Raw genomic sequence first — 22630 nt, 5'->3', positions numbered from 1 at the left:
GAGCAGGGATTATCCAGAGTGTGGGTTATATGTAGCCATAACAACATTCTTTCTCAGAAAGTCAAGGTCATCTGGCCCTGCAGTTGCAATGAGATGACTGGGAGGCATCTCCTGGTTTGGATGGGACCGGATTGGGTCATGTGATGGACATGTGGGTGCTGGGCAGGGGCTTGAACTTTCTTTTGGGTGGGGAAAACCTGGAAACTTTCAGATTTGGGTTTTCCCAGATGTGCCAATATGACAACTCTAATAAAATGGAACTTGGAGGAAACTCGAGCCTCTGAGTCTTCTTTTGTTAGGGGTCTTACTTGGAACCCTGGCATGGGTGATGCTTTGTTGCTTCATATTTCTCTCTTTGGGGCTTTATTTGTTATTTAAGTGCAACCTGCTGCTTTTCAGACACAAGCATGCAGAGTCCTCAAACTTTAAATAATTGAATAAATATTGTTGTGTTGTGCTGGATTCCTGGTGCTTTGCCAGATATGTGTATCAATATCAGAACAGAACAGAAAAAAAGTTGGAGGATCTTCAGGTCTAACCCCCTGCTTAGGCAGGAAACCTTATGTCATTCAGACAAGTGGCTCTACAAGCATCTAAAATGGTTAAATCCAATCTCCAGTGTTGGAGCATCCACAACTCCTGGAGGCAACTTCTGTTCCACTGGTTAATTGTCCTCCCTGTCAGGAAATTCCTCCTCAGTTCTAAGTTGCTTCTCTCCTTGATTAGTTTCCACCCATTGCTTCTTGTTCTGCCCTCAGGTGCTTGGAGAACAGCTTGACTCCCTCTTTGGGGCACCCCTGAGATATTGGAAAACTGCTATCATGTCTCCCCTGGTCCTTCTTTCCATTAAACTAGACATTCCCAGTTCCTGCAACCGTTCTTCATATGTTTTAGCCTCCAATCCCCTAATCCTCTTTCTTGCTCTTCTCGCACTCTTTCCAGAGTCTCCACATCTTTTTTACATCGTGGCAGGATTCCAGGTGTGGCTTTACCAAAACATTGTAAAACTGGTATTAACACTTCACATGATCTTGATTCTATTCCTTCACAGCAATCAGTGGAAGGAGTGTACTATTCCAATACAATAAATATATAAAAAGTAGAATATGGTAAACCCCTTGATTAATATTGACCAGGTAGGCAAATATGAAGCAGACTGCCATGGTGTGTCATCTGGGCTATTACATTTGCTCATCCCTGGCAGTCAGCAGGGGGTTCCTGGGAGAGGCTTTAGGGTCTTCTTAGCAATCTAGCAGGGTGTTTCATGGAGCTCCTGATGGATTGTTGGAATCAAGAGGCATCTCAGGTGGCTTGAAATGATATATGAAGAACGGTTGGGGGAACTGGGCATGTCTAGTCTAATGAAAAGAAGGACTAGGGGTGGCGTGATAGCGATCGTCCAATATTGAGAGGCTGCCACAAAGACAAGTGGGTCAAACTATTCTCCAGGGCAAGGGAGGCGGGGCAAGAAAGAATGGACGGAAACTAATCAAGGAGGGAAGCAATCTGGAATTAAAGAGGAATTTCCTACCAGTGAGGATAATTTAGTGGAACGGCTGGCCTTGGAGATGCTCCATCACTGGAGGTTTTTCAGAAGACACTGGACAGCTGCTTGTCTGAAATGGCACAGGGTCTCCTGCTTGAGCAGGCAATGGACTAGAAGACTTCCAAGGTTCCTTCCAACTCTATTCTTCTTCTTTGGGAGGGCATGTTTCAAACCAAACCCAGAAATGAAAGAATTGCTCAAAGTAAGTTTATTCAAGAGAGTCAAGATTGATGGAGTCGTGTCCTGAGGCTCAGGGGTCCTGGATTCACACCTGGGTCCCGTAGACCTCCACTCGCACAGGGCCAGGGAGACCGTGCGGCCAGGAATGGTGACGCTGACGTAGCGTTCCACTTGACCGTCACAGGAGATGGTGCTGATGGAGCCCAGGGTATCGGTGATGGTCCCACAGCTGTTGGAAGGGAAGAAAGGAGGACACCCTTCTGTGGTTTCGTGGTTCAGAAAGAGCGAATTAAAAAAGAGAGCAGTTAATGCCTTCCTACAGACGGAAACACGGACAGTTGGAGACGTCTCCGCGGGAGATTTCCAGGCGCCTGGCATGAACCAGTTAGAAGGCTAGCTTCCTTGGATATCGGACTAGAATGCCTCCCCAGTCTTTCTCAACCTTGGCAACTTGAAGAGGCGGCTGGCTGTGGAATTCTGGGAGTTGAAATCTACTCCTCTTCAAATTGCCAAGGATGAGAAACAGTGATCTATCCCACTGTGATTCCTTTGTGCCATATGATGATGATTTTATTATGGTTTTATCTTAATTTAATGTTTTATCTCCTATATTGTATTGCCCTCATTCCCCCCCTCCACCTGTTATCTACCTACCTATCTACCTATCTATCATCAATCAATATATCTGTCTCTATCTATCATCAATCTATATCTATCAATCTATCTATCAATCTATCCATCTATCCATCATCTATCATCTATCTATCACCTCACTCTCTATCTATTATTATCTATCCATCCATCCATCCATCCATCCATCCATCATCTATCTATCATCCATCTATCTATCATCCATCCATCATCTATCTCTATCATCTCTCTCTATATATATCCATCTATATCTGTCTGTCTATCTACCCATCCATCCACCCATCCATCCATCATCATCATCTATCTCTATCTAACATCTCTCTCTCTATTCTATATCTGTCTGTCTATCTATCATCAATCATATATCTATCATCAATCTATATCTATCTAATCTATCTATCTACTACCTACCTACCTACTCTATCTATCTATCTATCTATCTATCTATCTATCTATCTATCTATCTATCATCCATCCATCCATCCATCCATCCATCCAACCATCCATCCATCCATCCATCTATCATCTATATCTATCATCTCTCTCTCTACTCTCTCACCTACCTACCTACCTACCTACCTATCTATCTATCTATCTATCTACCTACCTACCTACCTACCTACCGACCTACCTACCTACCTACCTACCTATCATCTATCTATCCATCCATCCATCCATCCATCCATCCATCCATCCATCTATCTATCATCCATCCATCATCTATCTCTATCATCTCTCTCTATATTATATCCATCTATATCTGTCTGTCTATCTACCCATCCATCCATCCATCCATCCACCCATCCATCCATCATCTATCATCTATCTCTATCTAACATCTCTCTCTCTATTCATCTATATCTGTCTGTCTGTCTATCTATCATCAATCAATATCTATCTATCATCAATCTATATCTATCTAACCTACCTACCTACCTACCTACCTACCTACATCTATCTATCTATCTATCTATCTATCTATCTATCTATCTATCTATCTATCCTATCTATCATCCATCCATCATCCATCCATCCATCCATCCATCCATCTATCTATATCTATCATCTCTCTATTTACCTACCTACCTACCTATCCATATCTATCTATCTATCTATCATCTATCTATCTATATCTCCATCCATCCATCCATCCATCCATCCATCCATCCATCCATCCATCTATCATCTATATCTATCATCTCTCTCTCTCTACCTACCTACCTACATCTATCTATCTATCTATCTATCTATCTATCTATCTATCTATCTATCTATCTACCTACCTACCTACCTACCTACCTACCTACCTATCATCTATCTATCTATCTATCTATCTATCTATCTATCTATCTATCTATCCATCCATCCATCCATCCATCCATCCATCCATCCATCATCCATATTCTATCTATCATCTATCTATCTATCCATCCATCTATCATCTATCATCTCTCTCTCTATCCGTCCATCCATCCATCCATCCATCCATCCATCCATCCATCCATCCACCCATCTAGATAGTGGTGTTGGGCTTCCTGCCTAAGCAGGGGGTTGGACTAGAAGACTTCAAGGTCCCTTCCAACTGTTATTCCATTCCATTCCATTCCATCTAGCTATCTTCTAGCTATCTATATTTGCTGATATATATATAAACTTATATTTGTACATTATGATTACACGACTCTGTAGATGCCATACACTAAACAAAATTAAGAAATCCATTCCTAAGAAAAGAATAGGCCCAAACCCTAAAGCAATTTAGCCTCGTCCACCCTAAACCCAAGCGCTGCCCCCACCTGCAGTGCCTCGGGTGCCACTGAATTGATGCCATATTCCTACCCACTTGGTCTCCTGATTAACCGAGTGGGCCAAGAGGGACTTACAGACGATTGGATAGCCCGTGGGTGGGCACGCAGTCAGCCACGCGGATCTCTGCCCCCTGGAGCCTTTCTCCACAGCAGTCCTCTCGGTTTTTCACCACCATGGAAGAGACGGCATAACCGGCTACCAGGTCCATGTACCACCAGGGCCCCTTTCTCGCTTCGTGTGGGTACAAGTGTTCTGCCCAATCCAGCGTCCGCTGCAGTTCCCGTCCACGGCTTTTCTGGCTACTGAATTGACTGGCTCACGTAGGTGGACGATTGGAAAGCTGGACGTCCTCTGGCCACGTTTGTAGCTGGAAAGAAGTTTGGGAGAAGAAAGGCGTGTCAGGGGCTTCGTTCCCGGGTGACCTTTCGGCTCTGGACTTGCACACAAACGTCCGGGAGGGAACGCAAAGTCCGTGGGACAACTTTCAACTCTTGAAGTCTTTCTGCCTGTTGGAGACCAGTTTGGAAGAGCACAGGGGAGGGAAAGGCCTCTGGACTTCCCTGTGGGCCTGGCCAGGAAGCGGCTGACTAGAATGAGTGGACAGAGGCCGTCTGGAGAGCTATTCATGGATGTCAACTATGTGTCAGCGTTCGGCCTCGAGAAGAAATCCAGTTGTTTGATTTTAAGGTGTTTGTGTTTATTCAATTTTAAAAAAATATATGAAAAACCACAAGAGATAAAAATACAAAATGTGAACTATAACATGTAAAGCATTACAAACCTATGGTTAGGTTACATCTAATGTTTTGCTTCATTTGTCACAGCCAGGAATGAGCAAAGTGTCCATTACAGCCTGTTCTGGTATTCTCAACGCTACAGGTTGCATAGTTTGTTTTTCATCCCTCAGTCACAATTCAGAATAAGAGAGTTGGAAGGGGCCATCTGTGCTTTTATGTGGAGTTGAACTGTAGACATAATGGCACACATGAACATGAAATTCGGATGCACCGTTCTCAAAAGAAGAGAAAGAAACTCTACCCCCCAAACAATGTCACCATCCCAAGGATGATGGATGATAATAGTAATAGTAATAGTAGTAGTAGTAGTAGTAGTAGTAGTAAAATATAATAATAATAATAATAAGTCAAATGCAAAAAGCTGCACTGCTTGGATCTGCACGCATATTACGAAACTACGTTACAACGTCCTAGGCCCCTGGGTGGGGCCTGACTAGTAATCAATGCCAAATCTGGCAAAACAACTGGCCACTGTGATACAATTGTGCTGTTGTGATGATGATGATGATAATAATAATAATAATAATAATAATAATAATATAACAACAGCAGCAGCATCCAAAAATGTCAAATTACCAACATTCAGTGTGTTTTCTATTTTTATTGTCTGCACTTTCTCATTGTTTTGTTCCTTTATTTTTTAAAGCTTGCATTAACTGTTTAATCTCTTTAATGTGTAAGGTTTGATAAAAGTACTTAAAAAAAGATCCACCAAGGAAGGCCAGGGGGAGCTCCCCTTCCCCCTTCAGCATCTGGGCTAGCCAAAGTCCTTCAGAGGGAGGATTTCAGTTCTCCTGTTTGTGTCCCCAGCGCTCACCAAGGCCGCTCAGCTCCGGTTTGCAGCTCTGGGCCTCCCGTGGCCAGCCAGGAGCCCCAGAAAAGGCAGCCACATCCAGGCGACGAGCATCGTCCTGCGAGGAGACAAAGCAGACGGTAGGGAGAAGGAGCACAACCTGCGGGAGCCTCATAGCAGGGATTCGGCTTAGCGATTGACCTCTGCAGGTCCCCCCTGGGAGAAGCTGGGAAGGCCATTGGGCCAAGACCTTCCCAGTGGAAACAGGCCAGACCAGCAGACAGAAAAAGAGTGGGAAACGAATTGCAGGAGGCAGGTCTTGTCCCGACAGGGGATTGGAGCAAAATAATCTCAGGCAAATATTGACTTGTTAGCATCGAAAACGGATTTCCCCTGCAAAGCTTCTTGGGAGGCTGGCTAGATGGCCATGATTCTGACAATCTAGGATACTTATTGGGAAAATATTCTAGAACAGCGTTCTCAACCTTGGCCAACTTGAAGTCCTGTGGACTTCAACTCCCAGAATCCCCCAGCCACAGCACTGTTCTAGAAATTCCTAGAGAGGACATCTAATCCAGTTTAATTAGGACTACATGGAAATATTACGGCAACATTTTGGAAGTGTTTTGCCCTGATGTTCTTTTAGGGGAGAGAGACTGGCCCAAGGTCATCTACTTCAGGGCTCGCCAACTTAAGACTTATGGACTTCAACTCCAGAATTCCCCAGCCGGCATGTCTTGAGTTGCAATTGGACACTCCTGGGTTACAGCAAACCTAGAGGATGGAGACCCCTGACCTGTTTGACTTTCCTGCCTGTGGCAGGATAAGAATTCATGGCCTCCTGTCTACGAAGGCATGACCATAATCCTGTGTCAAATTGCCATCTAAGCATATTTGGGTCTAAGCATAAACACACTCAACACTCTGTGTCAACTCCCAAGAGGATGAAAAGCATTTTGTAAATATGTCCCTCAAGGTGGGAACCCCCTGATCAAGAAGAAGACAGGTGGTTCTGGTCTTCTCAGACTTTGATTCACTCACCTGGAGTCTCTCCCCTGGCCAATCAAATGTGGGTGAATTTCACAGCTGCGGCTCTTCAATCTGCAATTTCTCCCAAATATGCGTAGTTCTTCTGTTTTGGGCAGTTTTAACTTCTTTCCTAATGGGGTGGATCCTCCTTCAGAGAACCCAGCCAGCCAATGGGAAGGTGCAGAGCCTCTCCTGGAGACCAATCAAGACTGGGTTTCAAATTCCCCACAATTGGTTTCCCCCCTACTTCCTGGTGTTGGCAGTGGGGGGAGAGGACACATTACACAACCCTCATTCTACAGGATCCCCCCCCTCCTCTTTCCACGTGTTCAGGGATTCTTCTGGACAGGGACATAATATTCTTCCTGGCCAGATGCCAACTGGTTTCCACATCAGAACCTCATCATTGTCTGTGACCAAAGAGCAACATGAATGTTGTATTGCAAGGCACAAACATGCGCTCACTTCCAAAGTCAATAATAATCCAATTTGCAGACGACACCAAGCTGGCAGGAATAGCCAACACTCCGGAAGAGACGGGCTCAAGATGCAGGAGGATCTTGATGGACTTGAACGTTGGGCGCTATCTAACAAAGTGAAATTCAGTGGTGAGAAGAGTCAGGTTCTACACTTAGGCAAGAAAAACGAAATACACAGGTACAGAATATGTGCTACCTTCCTCAATAGTAGTAACTGTGAGAGGGATCTTGGAGTCCTATTGCAGGGATCCCTAATCCTTGGGCCATGGCCCACTACCAGGCTTTGAACTGTTCAGATTAACAGAGTTGGAAGGGATCTGTAGGTCATCTAGTCCAACCCCCGCCCAATTAGGAGACTCTACACCATTTCTGACAAGTGGCAGATGTCCAGTCTCTTCTGGAAAGCCTCCAGGGATGAACCAGGCCCTGGAAGTGGCAGGTGAGCATGTGCATGCAAATTCCATTAGCAGGATCGTTGGGTGTGCAGCCGCTCACACAAATGAAGCTGCGTGCACACACACACAGGTTTGCCCACTGCTCGTGCGGATCCATCCTCTTTTCCCACCTTCACTGGTTGGCAGAGCCAGAAAGGTTGGGGATGTCCGTCCTATGACACAACAGGAGCAGCTGCCAAAAAAGCCAACACAGTTCTAGGCTGCATCAACAGAGGGATCGAATCAAGATCACAGGAAGGGTTAATACCACTTTACAAGGCCTTGGTAAGGCCACACTACCTTCAGTTTTAGTTACCACCAGATGCTGAGACGCCAGAAAGAGTGCAGAGAAGAGCTTCAAAGATGATTAGGGGGCTGGTGGCTAAAACATACAAAGGCTGTTTGCAGACATTGGCTATATCTGGTTTAATGAAAAGAAGGCCCAGGGGTGATACGATAGCATCTTCCAATATTTGAAGGGCTGCCCCAAAGAAGAGAAGGTCAACCTTTCTACTGGTTGCACGCTTTTGGTATAATTATTATTATTTTCTCTGTTGTCTTGCAAGTGCAGTGAGTGTTTCTCTACTCGAGACAAATCCCTTGTGTTGTGCGTCTAATCACACTTGTCCAAATAAATATTACTCTATTCTATTCTATTCTATTCTATTCTATTCTACATTCTATGTTTCTATTCCCATTCCAATCTCTTCTATATAGCAGTACTCCAGTATTTGAGGGGCTGCCCCAAAGAAGAGGGGGTCAAATTATTCTCCAAAGCCCCTGAGGGTAGGACAAGAAGCAACAGACGGAAACTAATCAAGGACAGAAGCAATCTGGAAGTAAGGAAGAACTTACTAACAGTTGGAACAATTAATCAGTGCAACGTCTTGTCTCCAGACGTTCTGAGTGGAGGTCTTTAGTAGAGATTGGACAGCCATTTATCCAGAATGGTTTAGAATTTCCTGCTTGAACAGGGGGTTGGATTAGAAGACCCGAGGGTCCCTTCCAACTCTGTTATCCTGAAATGATTCTTCCCGGTCAGCGTCTCAGTCCCAGGAGAACCTTTTGGTGATGGGCAGAAGTGATGCCCAGAGCATCAGTGGAGGAAGACAAAAATGGAATTTGACCAAGACCAGATCTGCACCCAGGCCTGGCCTTTCATGGAGGTGGGACCAGCAGGGAAGCTCCTGCAACTCGAGTTTCATTGCACCTGCAGATTCCTTTCCACTGACCAGATTTAAGGCCAATCTTAAATGCGGGAGGCCAGGCAGGAAAAGCTGATTACTTGGGCAGAATACGCTTCAAGGAAATCTTAGTTAGGTACACGCAGGTTGCGTCCAGAGTTGTTTATTTAGCATCCTTTTCAGGACGGGCTCACGGATGTGTGGGAAGGAGGAAGTGCGTAGTACACAAAGCTCGGCTTTGGCAGCTCTACAGAATGGCATGGGGGGGAGGGGGGCGAGGGGGGTAAGTATGCAGGAAAGAGCTTTTTTAAAAAATGGCCATGGAGAAGCTGGGAGGTGAGAATCCAAAGGGGCTTGTTCTGGAAAGAGCCTGGCAGCCTCTCAGGCTGCCTGCTTCTGTCTGTGACCAAATGGAGAAAATCTGGCAATGGTTTTGGTCTCCCAGTTGGAAACTTGGATGGTTGCATACAGCAGTGTTTCTCAACCTTGGCCACTTGAAGATGTCCGGACTTCAACTCCCAGAATTCCCCAGCCAGCAAATGCTGGCTGGGGAATTCTGGGAGTTGAAGTCCGGACATCTTCAAGTGGCCAAGGTTGAGAAACACTGGCATACAGAATGGTGAAATTCAATTTCTTTTACTACCGGTTCTGTGGGCGTGGCTTGGTGGGCATGGTGTGGCTTGGTGGGCATGGCAGGAGAAGGATACTGCAAAGTCCCCATTCCCTCCCCATTCTGGGGCCAGCCAGAGGTGGCATTTGCAGGTTCTCCGAACTACTCAAAATTTCTGTTACTGGTTCTCCAGAACCTGTCAGAACCTGCTGGATTTCACCCCTGCTGTGATGGGTCTGGCTTGGTAAGTGTTAAGTACTGCAGTATTATTATCACGTCCTGGCATTTGTCAAGGGCACAAAGAGAGAACCAAGGTGTTGTAAATGCTTTATCTGTATTGTTGCAAAGCTTGCGATAACCAGATAACGATCAGCACAAAGGCAAATAAACAGTCAGCTGTAACCCGGTTAACCACACCATAGTAATATATACTCTTGACCCCACCCTAATTCCCATACACCACACCCCCTCCCTGTTCTCTACTGATGATGCCGTCACCTATTCCCCCCCCCCCAATGTCCACCACCCACGGATGCCAATAGATCTTGTATTACCTCTTATTTCCCTTTCTACTGGTTGCACGCTTTTGGTATAATTATTATTATTTTCTCTGTTGTCTTGCAAGTGCAGTGAGTGTTTCTCTACTCAAGACAAATCCCTTGTGTTGTGTCTAATCACACTTGGCCAAATAAATATTACTCTATTCTGTTCTATTCTATTCTATTCTATTCTACATTCTATGTTTCTATTCCCATTCCAATCTCTTCTATATAGCAGTACTCCACTATTGAGGGGCTGCCCCAAAGAAGAGGGGGTCAAATTATTCTCCACAGCACCAGAAGGCAGGACAAGCAACAGATGGAAACTAATCAAGGAGAGAAACCAACCTGGAATTCAGGACAAGTTTCCTTAGAGTAAGAACAATCAACCAGGGGAACAGTTTGCCTTCAGGAACCGGGCCTGGCTAGTCTAGGGAAGAGAAGGACCAGGGGAGACAGGAGAGCATCTTCCAATATTTGAGGGAGGGGCTGCCCCAGAGAGGAAGGGGGTCAAGCTATTCTCCAAGGCCCCTGAAGACCAGGCAAAACAACGGATGGAAACTGACCAAGGAGAGATTCAACCTGGAAATAAGGAGGAATTATTCTGGCAGTGAGAACAATTAACCCATGGAACAGAAGTTGCCTTCAGACATTGTGGGAACTTCATCACTGGAAACATGTTAAAAGAGTCTGGGCTGCCATCTGTCAGAATGGTGTAGAGTCTCCTGCTTGGGGGTTTGCACTAGATGACCTCCAAGCTCCCTTCAACTCTATTATTCTATTATTATTATACAATTGTATCACAGCGGCCAGTTGTTTCACCGGATTTGGCATTGGTTACTAGTCGGAGCCCCACCCAGGGGCCTAGGACGTCGTAACGAATTTTCGTAATATGCGTGCAGATCCAAGCAGTGCGGCTTTTTGCATTTGACTGATGGTGATTTTGTCAATTTTTAAACTGTTTTAAATGTAATCCCAGTGCTTTTGGAATAGCACCCAGTGTGCCAATTACCACTGGAATTACCACTGCTGGTTTGTGCCATAGTCGTTGAATTTCGATTTTTAAGTCCTGGTATTTTGCAATTTTTTCAAGTTCCTTCTCAGCGACCCTGCTATCATTTGGTATTGCGATGTCTGTGATTGTGACCTTGTTTTCTCAACCAATGTGATGTCTGGTGTCTTACGCACCAGTATTTGTCCGTTTGTATACGGAAATCCATCCATCCCTCCCTCCCTCCCTCTCTTCCTCCCTTATATATATTTATATATATATGTAAATCCTTCCATCCGTCCAATCTTCCATCCTTCCTTCCATACATACATACATAGACACAGTCGTCATCTTAAATGCAAAAGTCTGGGAGTTCAGTTCCCAGGACAGGTTTGAAACCTTGACAGCCATCCCTCTCTGAGGAGTCCCAATAAGGACAAAGTGGTCACACAGGGATTCCTGGGGATCCATAGATCAGATGACCTGAAAGGAGGGGGAGTGATGAGGGTCAGGGAATAATTCCCTCCGTAGATACAAAGGTCTCCCTTTTAACCAAAGAACAAACAGAGGAAAGCTACAAATGACTCCTAGGAAATCATTTATTTGGAGATAAATTGGCATTTTGTGGGAGCATTGATCAACACCCCCCCCCATTCAAGGCGTGGCTTGTCTACTTGGGGCCGTAGGCCTCCAGTTCACAGATGGTCAAGTAGTTCTCCCCAGGTAAGTGGACACTGATGTAGCGGCCTTGCTTCCCGTTGCAGTTGATGGTGGTGATGGAGCCTCGGCTGGTGTTCAGGATAATCCCACAGCTGTGGGGCAAGAGAGGTCACGTTAGGAGAGCAGCCCTGCTGGTCACCCCAAGCTCACCCTGAGGACACAGCCCCCCCCCTCGACTCTTCCAGGGCAGCCCCATTTCAGCAGCTGTCCAGACTTCACGACACAGCCCCCCCCCTCGACTCTTCCAGGGCAGCCCCATTTCAGCAGCTGTCCAGACTTCACGACCTCCGCTGCCTCTGACGTTGGGCCTCCCTTCTGCCTCTGATATTCCAATTAATTAGAGACATTAACCTCGTTGATCAAAGTACAAAGGGCTTCTGCAGGGAATGGTTTTTAATAAAACATTGCTTTCTCAGGGTCATCATCTTGAGTTTTTTCGAACCAACCTTGAAGAATGCTGCGGCAAGCATGAGAAATCAGGAGATCCGTGGAGTTCAAAGATATACAGGTGCATTGAAAGCGAACTGGCTGTAGATAAAAGCCAGCAGAATTCAAGGTGGGCTGGTCTAGGATCTCTTGTGGGCATGAAAGGATGCAAGACGTGTTTGACACCCCCTCCCCCTCCCTCCCTCGGGCTCAGCCTGGTCATCTCCTACAGCTACGGTCATTTTTGGTCCTGCTGTGAAGAATGCTACAGTGGTCATCAAGGGCCACATGGATTTGTCCAACCCAGTTTTCCTCCCTGACCTGGATGGCTGCCTTGGCCAAATCCATCCACTGCACCTGGGCAGCTAATCAGTTCAAATAAACACATAAATAAAATCCCAGATCTAACGAGAGAGAGAAGGGAAACCTGAGCCATTTATTCCCCCACAACTGAACTTCTCTCTTTTGCTCCCTTATACAACAATTCCTCTAAGTGCAACCAAATGATTGAGTCCACCTGTATTTGCTGTTCTTTTCTCCTGATTTATTGCTTCCTTCTAAGTCTGGCCCAAAACACCCTGGAAGTCTTTTTTCCACTCCGAGAAGGTCTTTTTTGAGGTGCTGAGACCAGAACAAAAATCCAAGCAGAGAAACCCCCTTTTTCTAATACCACAGGCCAGGTGGCCTCATCTGGGGGGTGATTTACCCAGTTCAGAGGGAACCCATGTTCTAGATTTGCAACATATTAGATAGCAAAAATGAACAATCAGGTGGAGTTTGCACAGTCCCCCCAACAATTGAGACCACAACTTAGCCAGTTGGTATCAGTTCTTTCCCCGTCTCTTGGGGGAGCAAGGAGGGAGGTGATCTCACAATCTCCACACCAATGGACTCAGGACACCTTGGTCCCCAGGACAAAGTCGGCATCTCAACAGCACCCCAAAGTCACCTGCTCTGTCTGTGGATTCTGTCTCTTCCGTCAATGCCCTAATTACACGGAGGACCCCAGTTGGAGATGACTCAAAGCGACTTACAGGGGGTTGGCTGTTCCATAGTCCTGCAGAGAGTCTCCTAAGCGGACCTCCGCTTTAAACAGCCTTTCGCCACAGCAGTCCTGCCGGTTTTTCAACACCACCATCAAGTTTTTATGAGACTTCCCGAGGTCCCTCAACCACCAGGGTTTCTCTCTTGGTAAGTGTGGGTACAGGAGGCACCATTCCACATCCCGTTGCAATTCCCATCCACAGCTTTCTCTGGTGGTCCATTGGGGAAGATGGAGGACTGGGAGGTCGGCTTCCCTAAGGCCAAATTCTTTGGCTTTGAATCTGCAGGAAAGAATGGAGGAGACCTTTCAAGCAGAGAATGGTTGGGAGGAGGAGGAGGAGGAGGAGGAAGAGGAGGAGGAGGAGGAGGAGGAGGAGAGGTGCAAAGCCACAAGCGCAATGTTTTGGGGACACAAGGAGTAAGTTTTGAAGACTGGGAAATGGGTTGAAAGAATGTTGAGATGGCAGGACCACCCCAATATCCACACACACAAACACACAAAGCTCTTTACGTGGTTCTTACCTCCAGGTGGAGGCCTGCAACTCTGAGCTGCTGCAGGGCCTGCCAGGAGGGTCGTGGCCAGCAGAGCCCCCCAGACGATGAGCTTCATCCTGCAAGCAAGGAGGGGAGAGATCAGGGAAGGCGTGGCATGAGCAGCTGGATGCCTCTACTCCACACACCTGAGCATCAGGACTGGCCATGGAGACCCAGAGGAAGGTTGGAGGCACTTTCAAGGTTCTGCCATTATCCCAGAGGATCATCAAGAGCGTCCCAGAAATTGCTCATCTGCCTCTTCCCTCACCTGGCCTTCCCCACACACTTATGTCAGTCCCATTGAAAAAACCAAGGTGGATTTATTGAAGTCTCTCTCTCATCTGCTCACTTTCTCGGGCCATCCCATAATTTCACCCACCCCTCCTTCAAGAACTCGCTCAGTGGTTGGTTCTTCCTTCTTTCCCCGCCACTCACCTCCTTCGGTCTCTTGGCGATGTCCAGAGGGCTGGAAGTCCTTCCTGGAGGGTGAACAAGGAGAGCTTCTTTCCACCAGCAGGTGCTTCAGGTGAGTGCGGACCTCCCTCTGACCAGCCTCGGTTTTATCCCCTTCCCCCCCCAGGTGGGACTGACCTGACTCACAAAGTCCAAGCCAATCAGGAAGCTCTCAGCAAACACTAAAGCCAACACTGAATTTCACAAGGGGGGCAGTTTGCTTAGTTTTACAAGCAGACCAAATCATACTCAAGGTTTTTATTTTAAGAAAACCATGGCTGCGTCAACTCAGCCAACTATTCATTATTTTCTCCATAATTCTCTTCTCCAATCCCATCTCCTTCTCCACGTGGTTATTGCGTCTGTTGAAGACCCAAGGGTGAGGAGCAACGTTCTCCAACAGATTCTGGTCTCCTGCAGGACCCAGGATCCTCAAGAATTGGGCCCTTCCAGGAGAGGACCCTCAAGGTCCTTTGATCCCCCCTGACCCCATCATTTTCAGAAGATGCCACCCTCAGAGCTTGAAAGTCCCTGGGACAAGCTCTGCTCTAGCAATGTCCATCAAAGTGGGTTCTCCCTGTTCATAGGAGACCAGGAAGAAGGTTCTGGTCTTAGGCATTGTCTCCATAGACTTTCTTAAAACTCACCTGGAGTCTGTCACCAACCAGGTGAATTTTCACAGCCGCTCCTCTTCAAACTGCGATTTCTGCAAAACGTTGAACTTCTTCTGTAGCAGATATTTTTCACTCCCTTCCTTCAACCAGCCAGTGGAAAGCAGCAGAGCTCCTGCTGAAAACCAGGGGCCCAATCAAGACTGGGTTTCCCCCCTACTTCCTGGGTGTTGGCAGTGGGGGGAGAGGACACGTTACACAACCCTCGTTCTACAGGATCCCCCCCCTCCTCTTTCCACGTGTTCAGGGATTCTTCTGGACAGGGACATAATATTCTTCCTGGCCAGATGCCAACTGGTTTGCACATCAGAACCTCATCATTGTCTGTGAGCCAAGAGCAACATGCATGTTGTTTTTTGCAAGAACCACCCATGCTCACACCTCCAAAGTCAACACAATTTCTGGTAGCTGAAAGGATCAGATTGCTTCCTCTGGATCCTGAAAGGTGGTATTATGTAAGAAGTGATTACAGTCTCTTCTGGCGTATAAGAAGCACCAAGATTTTGAAGAAGCAAATTAAAAAAAAGTTTTTGCACTCTGTGGACCTCCCAAAAATGGCCCGTTTTTCGTGAAAACGGGCCTGTGTTTTGTTTTTTTGAAAAAGGGCATGCATAGCCTTTAGGAGGCTTGTAGAGTGCTCCTCGGGGCTGGGGCCCCCAATAAACAAGGGGAAAAGGGCCTATTTTTCACTCATTTTTTGCCCTCCCCAGCCCCCTGGAGCCCTTTGCAGGCCTTCCAAACCCTCTGCATAACACAGTATTGCAGCAAACAGATGCTCAGCAGAGGGTTGGCCTGAGGGAAAACTATAGGGGTGTGGGGTTTTTTTAAAAAAATACTTTGATTGTTCTATCAAGGAAAACGCCTAATTTTGCTCCCTTGTGCCTCAGTTTCTCTAAGGGAAGGATTGAGTCCATCCTCTTTGCTGTTTCCCTCTTGGGATTTATTTTTTTGGTTCCAAGTCCCAAAAACCCTTTGGAAGCATCTTTCCCATTCGAGAGCATTTTTTTCATGGTGAAGTGGCCAGAAGGCCATGTACCAAATCCAAGCAGAGAAAAATACCTGCCACAGCCAGGTGGCCTCATATCAGGTGCTCAACTGCAGTCCTGACGGAACCCGTGTTCTAGACTGGCGACATGCGTGTTAGCAGAACGTAACCCATCAGGTGGAGTTCACGCAGACAGACCCCAAAGTAACTGAGACCACGATTGAGTCAGGTGAGTGGCTGGCATCAGCCCAACATCAGCACTTTCCTCTGTCTTTTGGGGGAGCGAGGAGGAATCTCCACACCAATAAAGTCAGGGCCAAAGTTGGCACCTAATACTCAACAGAACCCCAAAATCATCCACACACGTAGCTGTGGATTCCCATTTTAGATAATGTGACCTATGTAAAATTTGGAGGAGGAGACCACTGGGTTATTGAGATGGCCAAGACTGCGCCTGTATCCCCACACATGGGTCTTCTGGTAGTTCTGACCTTCTGGTGGGGTTCTGCAAATCTGCGCTGCTGCAGGGCCTGCCAGGAGGGTCACGGCCCCCAGAGCCCCCCAGACGATGAGTTTCATCCTGCAAGCGAGGAGGGGAGAGATCAGGAAAGGCGTGGCAGGGCCACGTAGGGACCAGGAGGAGGTGGCTTCCTCTACTCCACACACCTGAGCACCAGGACTGGCCATGGAGACCCAGAGGAAGGTTGGAGGCACTTTCAAGGTTCTGCCATTCTCCAGAGGAGGATTCCTGGAATTGCTCCTCTGCCTCTTTCCTCACCTGCTCTACTCCATCCTATATATGTCCCTTCAGGTGAGTTGTTCAAAGGTGAGAAGGCCTGTGTCTTTGGCAGTGGAACAGTTGGCCTCCAGAAACCGTGGGCCCTCCAACACTCCAACGTGTTTTAAAGAAGGGTCTAGATAGTCACACATCTAAAATGGTATGGGTTCTCCTGCTTGAGGAGGGGGCTGGACTAGAAGACCTCCAAGGTGTCTTCCCGCTCGTTCTATTCACCTGGAGTCTCTCACTTGGCCAACCAAATGGAGGTGAGGTTTCAAGGTTGCTTCTCTTCAAGCCGCAATTTCTCCAGAATAGGGAAATTGTTCTGCAGAGGGCTCTTTTCCTGGGGCAACTCCTCCAGAGAGCGCTGCCAGCCAGTGGGAAGGGGCAGCGCTTGTGCTGGAGACCAGGGACCCAATCCAGACCAGGTTTCAGGTCCCCCACAAGTGGTTTTCCCATTGTTCCTCAGTGTTGACAGTGAGCGAAGGCCATGTTACACACTCCACATTCCACAGGATTCCTTCCGTGTGTTAAGCAACTTCTTGAGAGGAAAACCCACGCATACTCCACACCTCCAAAGTCAACACAAGTGAGCTGTTTGCAGGTGCTGGAGAGAACCTGATCGCTTGCCCCCAATCTCCCTAGAACATGAGAAGAGAATATTTCCAAATTAAAGTTTAAAAAAAAATCTTCCTGGCAATAAATAACAATGAAGTGCTTTACCAAGGAAAATGTTGAGTTCTTGTTCATTGAAGTGTTTGAAAAGTAACCAGAAAGCCGTCTTTTGAAGACAATCAACTGAACAGGAAGCTGGACTTGATGGCCCCCAAGAGGAGCTTCCAAAATGCCATATAAGTGAAGGACAACTGCTTTCCGGGGACAGGAGACTCCTGGTTTGTACGATGAATGTACTGCTATGTACCTGGACGGGTAAGAGGATAGTAAGAACTACTCCCACCTCTGATCACCTGGGCTTTCCATTCAGCCAAGTCTGGCCTGATGAGTGCCAGCAATACCCTTTACAGAATAACAGAGTTGGAAGGGATCTTGAAGGTCATCTAGTTCAACCCCCCTTACCCAAGCAGGAGACCCTGCACCATTTCTGACAAATGGCAGATGTCTAGTCTCTCCTTGAAAGCCTCCAGTGATGAAGCTCCCACAACTTCCGAAGGCAACTTCTGTTCCATGGGTTCATTGTTCTCCCTGTCAGAAAATTTCTCCTTACTTCCAGGGGTTAGGTTTAGGTTTAGGGGTTAATTTTAGGTTTAGCGTTTACAGCGTACTTCTGTCTCCGCACTTTTGTTGCGCTGTTGATGACGTCAGCTACGCGGTTTCGTCGAGCGCGGTTTAGTCGAACGCGGTTTAGTCGAACGCGGTTTAGTCGAACGCGGTTTTGTGGTGGAACCGGATTCCCTTGTGGGACCCTTCATAATTTAACTGATGGTTTCCATCTGATGGCCCATCCCAAAGCTTGGTGGTTATGTTTGTCTCCTAACCTTGCACACAATGCAGACAGAAGCAATAAAACAAAGTCAGGATAGTGTTTTAGATTTTACAAGAGCTGATTTCAATAACGGACCCTCCCCACTCTCACGGCCTTCAAAAAGTCTATTAAGACCTGGCTTTTTCCGGCAGGCCTGGGGCTGTTGACCTATTGAATGATGTCCAGCCCCACTACAGTTGAGTGAGTGTTGTGTTTTAACCTGCTTTGTCTTTTATGTTTAAAACTTTTTAGTACTTTTTAAATTGTCTTTTATGTAAGCCGCCCGGAGTCCTTCGGGATTGGGCGGCATATAAATTTATTAAACTTAAACTTAAACTTAGAGGGAGCTTAGGAAGCATCAAGGTGGAAATCCCTTTGAATCTTAAAGGGGAAAACAACACAAGAAGTTTGGGAAAATTCTGAAAAATGAGATTATAAAAGCCCAGTCTAGCACAATACCACTGAAAAAGATAAATGAAAAACCTTGACCTTTTTCTTGTTTGGCACATTTTGAGAGATTTGTTATTATTTCTTTTATTCATTAAACATGAAACTCAGTCAACTGAACATTTAATGATGTGTCACAAATAATGGTTGAAAAGGGTTGCTGCCAGGGTCTTAGGTATCAACTAAGCATCTTCTTAAAATCTATAATGTGCCTAGTAGTGCAGCTTTTTGCAGTTTTCCACTGGTGCTATTGCAGGAAGCTGCAATTTCTTTATGTGTTTTCTAACATTCTTGAACATGGTACCAAGTGCCCCAATGACAATGTGTATCACTGTTACATGTTTTATCCATAGCCATGTAGTTGCAATGGCCAGATCACAATATTTCGTGATTTTTTTTCCAGTTCTTTTTCTTCGACTCTGGCGTCTTCTGGAACAGCAATAGGAATAAACTGTATGCTTCAGCCCTCTACAACTGGGATATCTGAGTGGTGCAAATGGTTCCTGTACTCTGCAATTTTTCTCTGGAAATCCATTCCTACTCCCACAACATTCAAAGGGTGTCCATCCCAGATTGCATAGCTATAAGTCTATCAAGATTCTCAGTCATCCAGGTCATGGTTGTCCCAAAGTGGTTTTTCAGAGGCAACTGGACTTCCAGAGGAAAAACTGCAGATTAAAGGAACCAGGAGCACCACTCAGGTGACCCTCAGGACATAGATAAACCTCCAGGACTCTCTAAAAGGATGCAAACATCCAGCTGTCTGCAAGGAGCATAAATCCTTCCATTCCCCACCTTCCAGTCAGGGCTGAAGAAGCTTCTGGGATGAGTAGCAAAACATCTTCAAAGCAAAAAAAAAACACCAAGGAAGTCCAGTTGCCCCCTGAAAAAGCTCCTTTGGACAGCCATGACCTGGAGGACGGAGACTCTCTACAGTGTCTGCATGGAGACAGTGAAGCTCAGGAAGAACCAAGGACTCCACTTGATGGACTGTGGAGGCTGCTGGAGAAGCTCAGTCCCCCAGCTCCTCTGTGGAAAAGGAGGAAGCCCCACATCTGAACCAATGTTCCCTCTAGGTTTTTTTCAGTGTGTGCGGAAAAGTATGGCGTTTGAGTGGCACATTTTCATGCCTGAGCACCTGAATTTTTTTCACAGATGTTTCACAGAGCAATTGATTTGTAGGATCTGAATTGGAATGGGGAAAAATGGTTTTGTGCGTGAGTGTGTGTGTGTGTGTGTGTTTGAGTGAGCGAGGGATCTGGTAAGGGAACTGCGCCTATTTAGAAAAGGTAAATAATTGCAAACATGATCAGTCGAAGATAAGTATGGGGACAGGTTGGGCAGTAGAGAGAAAGTGAAAAAAGAGTGGGAGAGAGGAAGAGAGGAAGAAAAAAGAGGGAAGAGAGACAGAAAGAGACAGAGAAGGAGAGAGAAAGTGACAGAAGAGTGGGAAAGAAGGAGAGACAAAGATAGACAAAGGGAAAGAGGGTGAGAGAGACAGAAAGAGACAAAGAGGAGAGAGAAAGGAGGAGAGAAAGTGACAGAAGGAGAGAGAAAGAGAAGGAGGATGAGAGAGACAGAAAGAGACAAAGAGGAGAGAGAAGGGAGAAGGAGGGAGAAAGTGAAGGAAGAATGGAAAAGAAGGAGAAAGAGAAGAGAGACAAAGAGAAAGAGGTTGAGAGAGACAGAGAGAGAGGCCCTGCCCACCCCAGAGACCCCCTGCAATCCTCCAGGCATCCTTGGCTCTCCACTGCCCTTGCGTCGGTCCAGAAATGTCATTCTGCCGGTTCGACCCCGTTCAGGCAAACCGGTAGCAGCAGCGGGAGGCTCCGCCCACCAGCTCAGATGTCATCATGGATGCTCTGTGCATGCACAGAAGCGCCCCACACGAGCTCCCAGTTCCGAACTGGTAGCGAAGGAAAGAGAAAACCATCACTGCCTTGGTCCCTGGGCCTTGAGCTGCCTGGATCCTTGACACACAAACACACACACACCCATTCCTATGAGAGACTGGCAGAATATGGGGGAGGGAGGGAGGGAGAAAGGAAGGAAAGAAGGAAGGCCCAGAGGCCAAGAGAGGTGACTATTTTAGAGGAGATGAGGGAATAAAGGAACAGGTCCATTTCTGAGGTTCCTCAACAATTTTTTTCCATTTGTGGGCACCTGTCCAGGACAGGTGAGCTCAGGGCCTGTGTGTGCACAATTGCAAGATTTGATGCCTCTCTGTGGCATCAACGGTATTGTGTGGCACCTGCAAGACTGGTCAATGTGTCATCATAGAAATGTTTGTTCTCTGGAGTTTTCTGTATTTATTTAAAACATTTATATAGCCACCCATCTTATACCAATCTTGGGAAAGTTGCCATTAAGGCTGGGGAAACAGTTGTCCACAGGAAGGACTGAAGGACTCTCTATAAAGCCTTAGTAAGGCCACACCTGGAGTTCTGCATCCAGTTTTGGTCACCACACCATAAAGAAGATGTGGAGACTCTGGAAAGAGGGCAGAGAAGAGCAACCAGGATGATGATGATGGGACTGGAGGCTAAAGCCTACGATGAACAGTTGCAGGAACTGGGCCTGGCTAGTCTAGGGAAGAGAAGGACCAGGAGAGACAGGAGAGCATCTTCCAATAGTTTTTTCTCATTAAAGAGTTTTAATAAATTTTACAATTGTATATCCTTCCCCTTCCCTCCCTCTGTCCCAATCCATCTTCTGGGCCTTGGTTAAGATCGTTCCAGTGCCGCGGCAGTTGGGGAGCCCGCCCATGTTCCCAGCACCGGCGGTTGGGTGAGAGGCGCGGCCGCTCCCAGTAGCCGCCCCGTCGACCAATGTTCCCTCTAATTTTTTTTCAGTGTGAGCAGAAAAGTATAGTGTTTGAGCGTTACATTTTCATGCCTGAGCACCTGAATTTTTTTCACTTATGTCACCTAAGACAACAACGAAATTATTTGAAACTCAAAGTTATGTTTATTCAAGGGACTGGCTTAATTAAAAGTGTTCTATAATATCAGTATGACTTATAATACTGCAAGTCTGCAATATTAAAATACTTGTATAGGGGATCCCCGGGATCCCCCGAAGAGATCAAATCACAACCAGTATGCCACCTTCTTGGTATATTGTTTTTATTTTCATTGAGTTTTTAAAAATGAGCATTATTTCATCCTTTTTTATTTTTGATTGGTATCTGCAATTTGTTTTAATTCTGTTCATACATAAAATATAAATGAAAAACCCAGTTCTCTTAAAAATCTTTTAAGTTCTTTGTTGTGCTCTCTTTTAGAATTGGCCAACTAATATTTCTGTTCCCCCAACTAATGCCAGGCAGAGTTAACTGAAAAAGTAATTTTTCATGAAGGGACATTTTCCTAGTATTTATGAATAATAATTCATATTTATATCTGCTAGGTTCAGCAGAGGATGACCAATTATTCTAAAGCTATTATTGTTGCTTGTATCTCCTAATTTCAATATTTTTCTTGACACTCAGTATATCTTGCAACTATTTGCATTTGGCAAATAAATAGGGTAAGTGATTATGCTTTTTAGAGACATTTAAGTAATTGATAGTAATTAGTATTTTGCATGTTGTGCACAAAAGTATTGCGAGAGTATTCCATACTGGGGGAGACATTCCCCAAAACACAGCAGGAACAAAAAAGATAACATTCCCTCAACCTCTCCTAAAAATCTTTCAACTGGAAAGTTCACAATAATTACATGCACTAACCTTTTAAAGGAGCCGTTGCAAATACCCATTTTTTACCGTTTTACTGAAATGTGAAAACTCAAGATAAATGTTTTTAATTCATTGCTGAGGAGGGAGGGGCAGGGGGGTGTTTATTGTTTACTACTTTATTGAGGGCTCCAGACCGTCACCCACCGTCTTGCAAAAAGCATGATCTCACACCCACTAAAACTCCCCTCCGCCTCAGTTCATTATCCCTTTCCGCAGCCACTTTTCCTCCTCCCTCCCCAAGATTCACCCACCAACACCAAGAGGAACAGGAAAAGAGGCGCCTTCTCTGCCCGCTGCCCCTGTACCAC

At 46.1% G+C, this 22630-nt stretch overlaps 2 protein-coding genes across 2 annotated transcripts in view; both read right to left on the bottom strand.

Annotated features, from left to right (window-relative positions):
• Positions 1–22630, bottom strand: part of LOC116512083 — a 76464-nt gene that overhangs the window by 7733 nt on the left and 46101 nt on the right. Inside the window, 6 exon segments of the mRNA XM_032222358.1 lie at positions 1818–1955; positions 11714–11854; positions 13223–13370; positions 13373–13513; positions 13755–13843; positions 14202–14327. Coding sequence (XP_032078249.1) covers positions 1818–1955; positions 11714–11854; positions 13223–13370; positions 13373–13513; positions 13755–13843; positions 14202–14327 — 783 coding nt within the window.
• Positions 1737–5890, bottom strand: LOC116512790 (fucolectin-like). Its single transcript, XM_032223454.1, is given in 7 exon segments — positions 1737–1837; positions 1840–1955; positions 4261–4411; positions 4414–4497; positions 4500–4553; positions 5801–5836; positions 5839–5890. Coding segments are annotated over 7 exon segments (519 nt in total). The 3' UTR covers positions 1737–1811.

The sequence above is a fragment of the Thamnophis elegans genome, chromosome 8 (assembly GCF_009769535.1).
Source record: "Thamnophis elegans isolate rThaEle1 chromosome 8, rThaEle1.pri, whole genome shotgun sequence".
NCBI lineage: Eukaryota > Metazoa > Chordata > Lepidosauria > Squamata > Colubridae > Thamnophis > Thamnophis elegans.
This window is presented reverse-complemented; position numbering and strand designations above follow the sequence as displayed.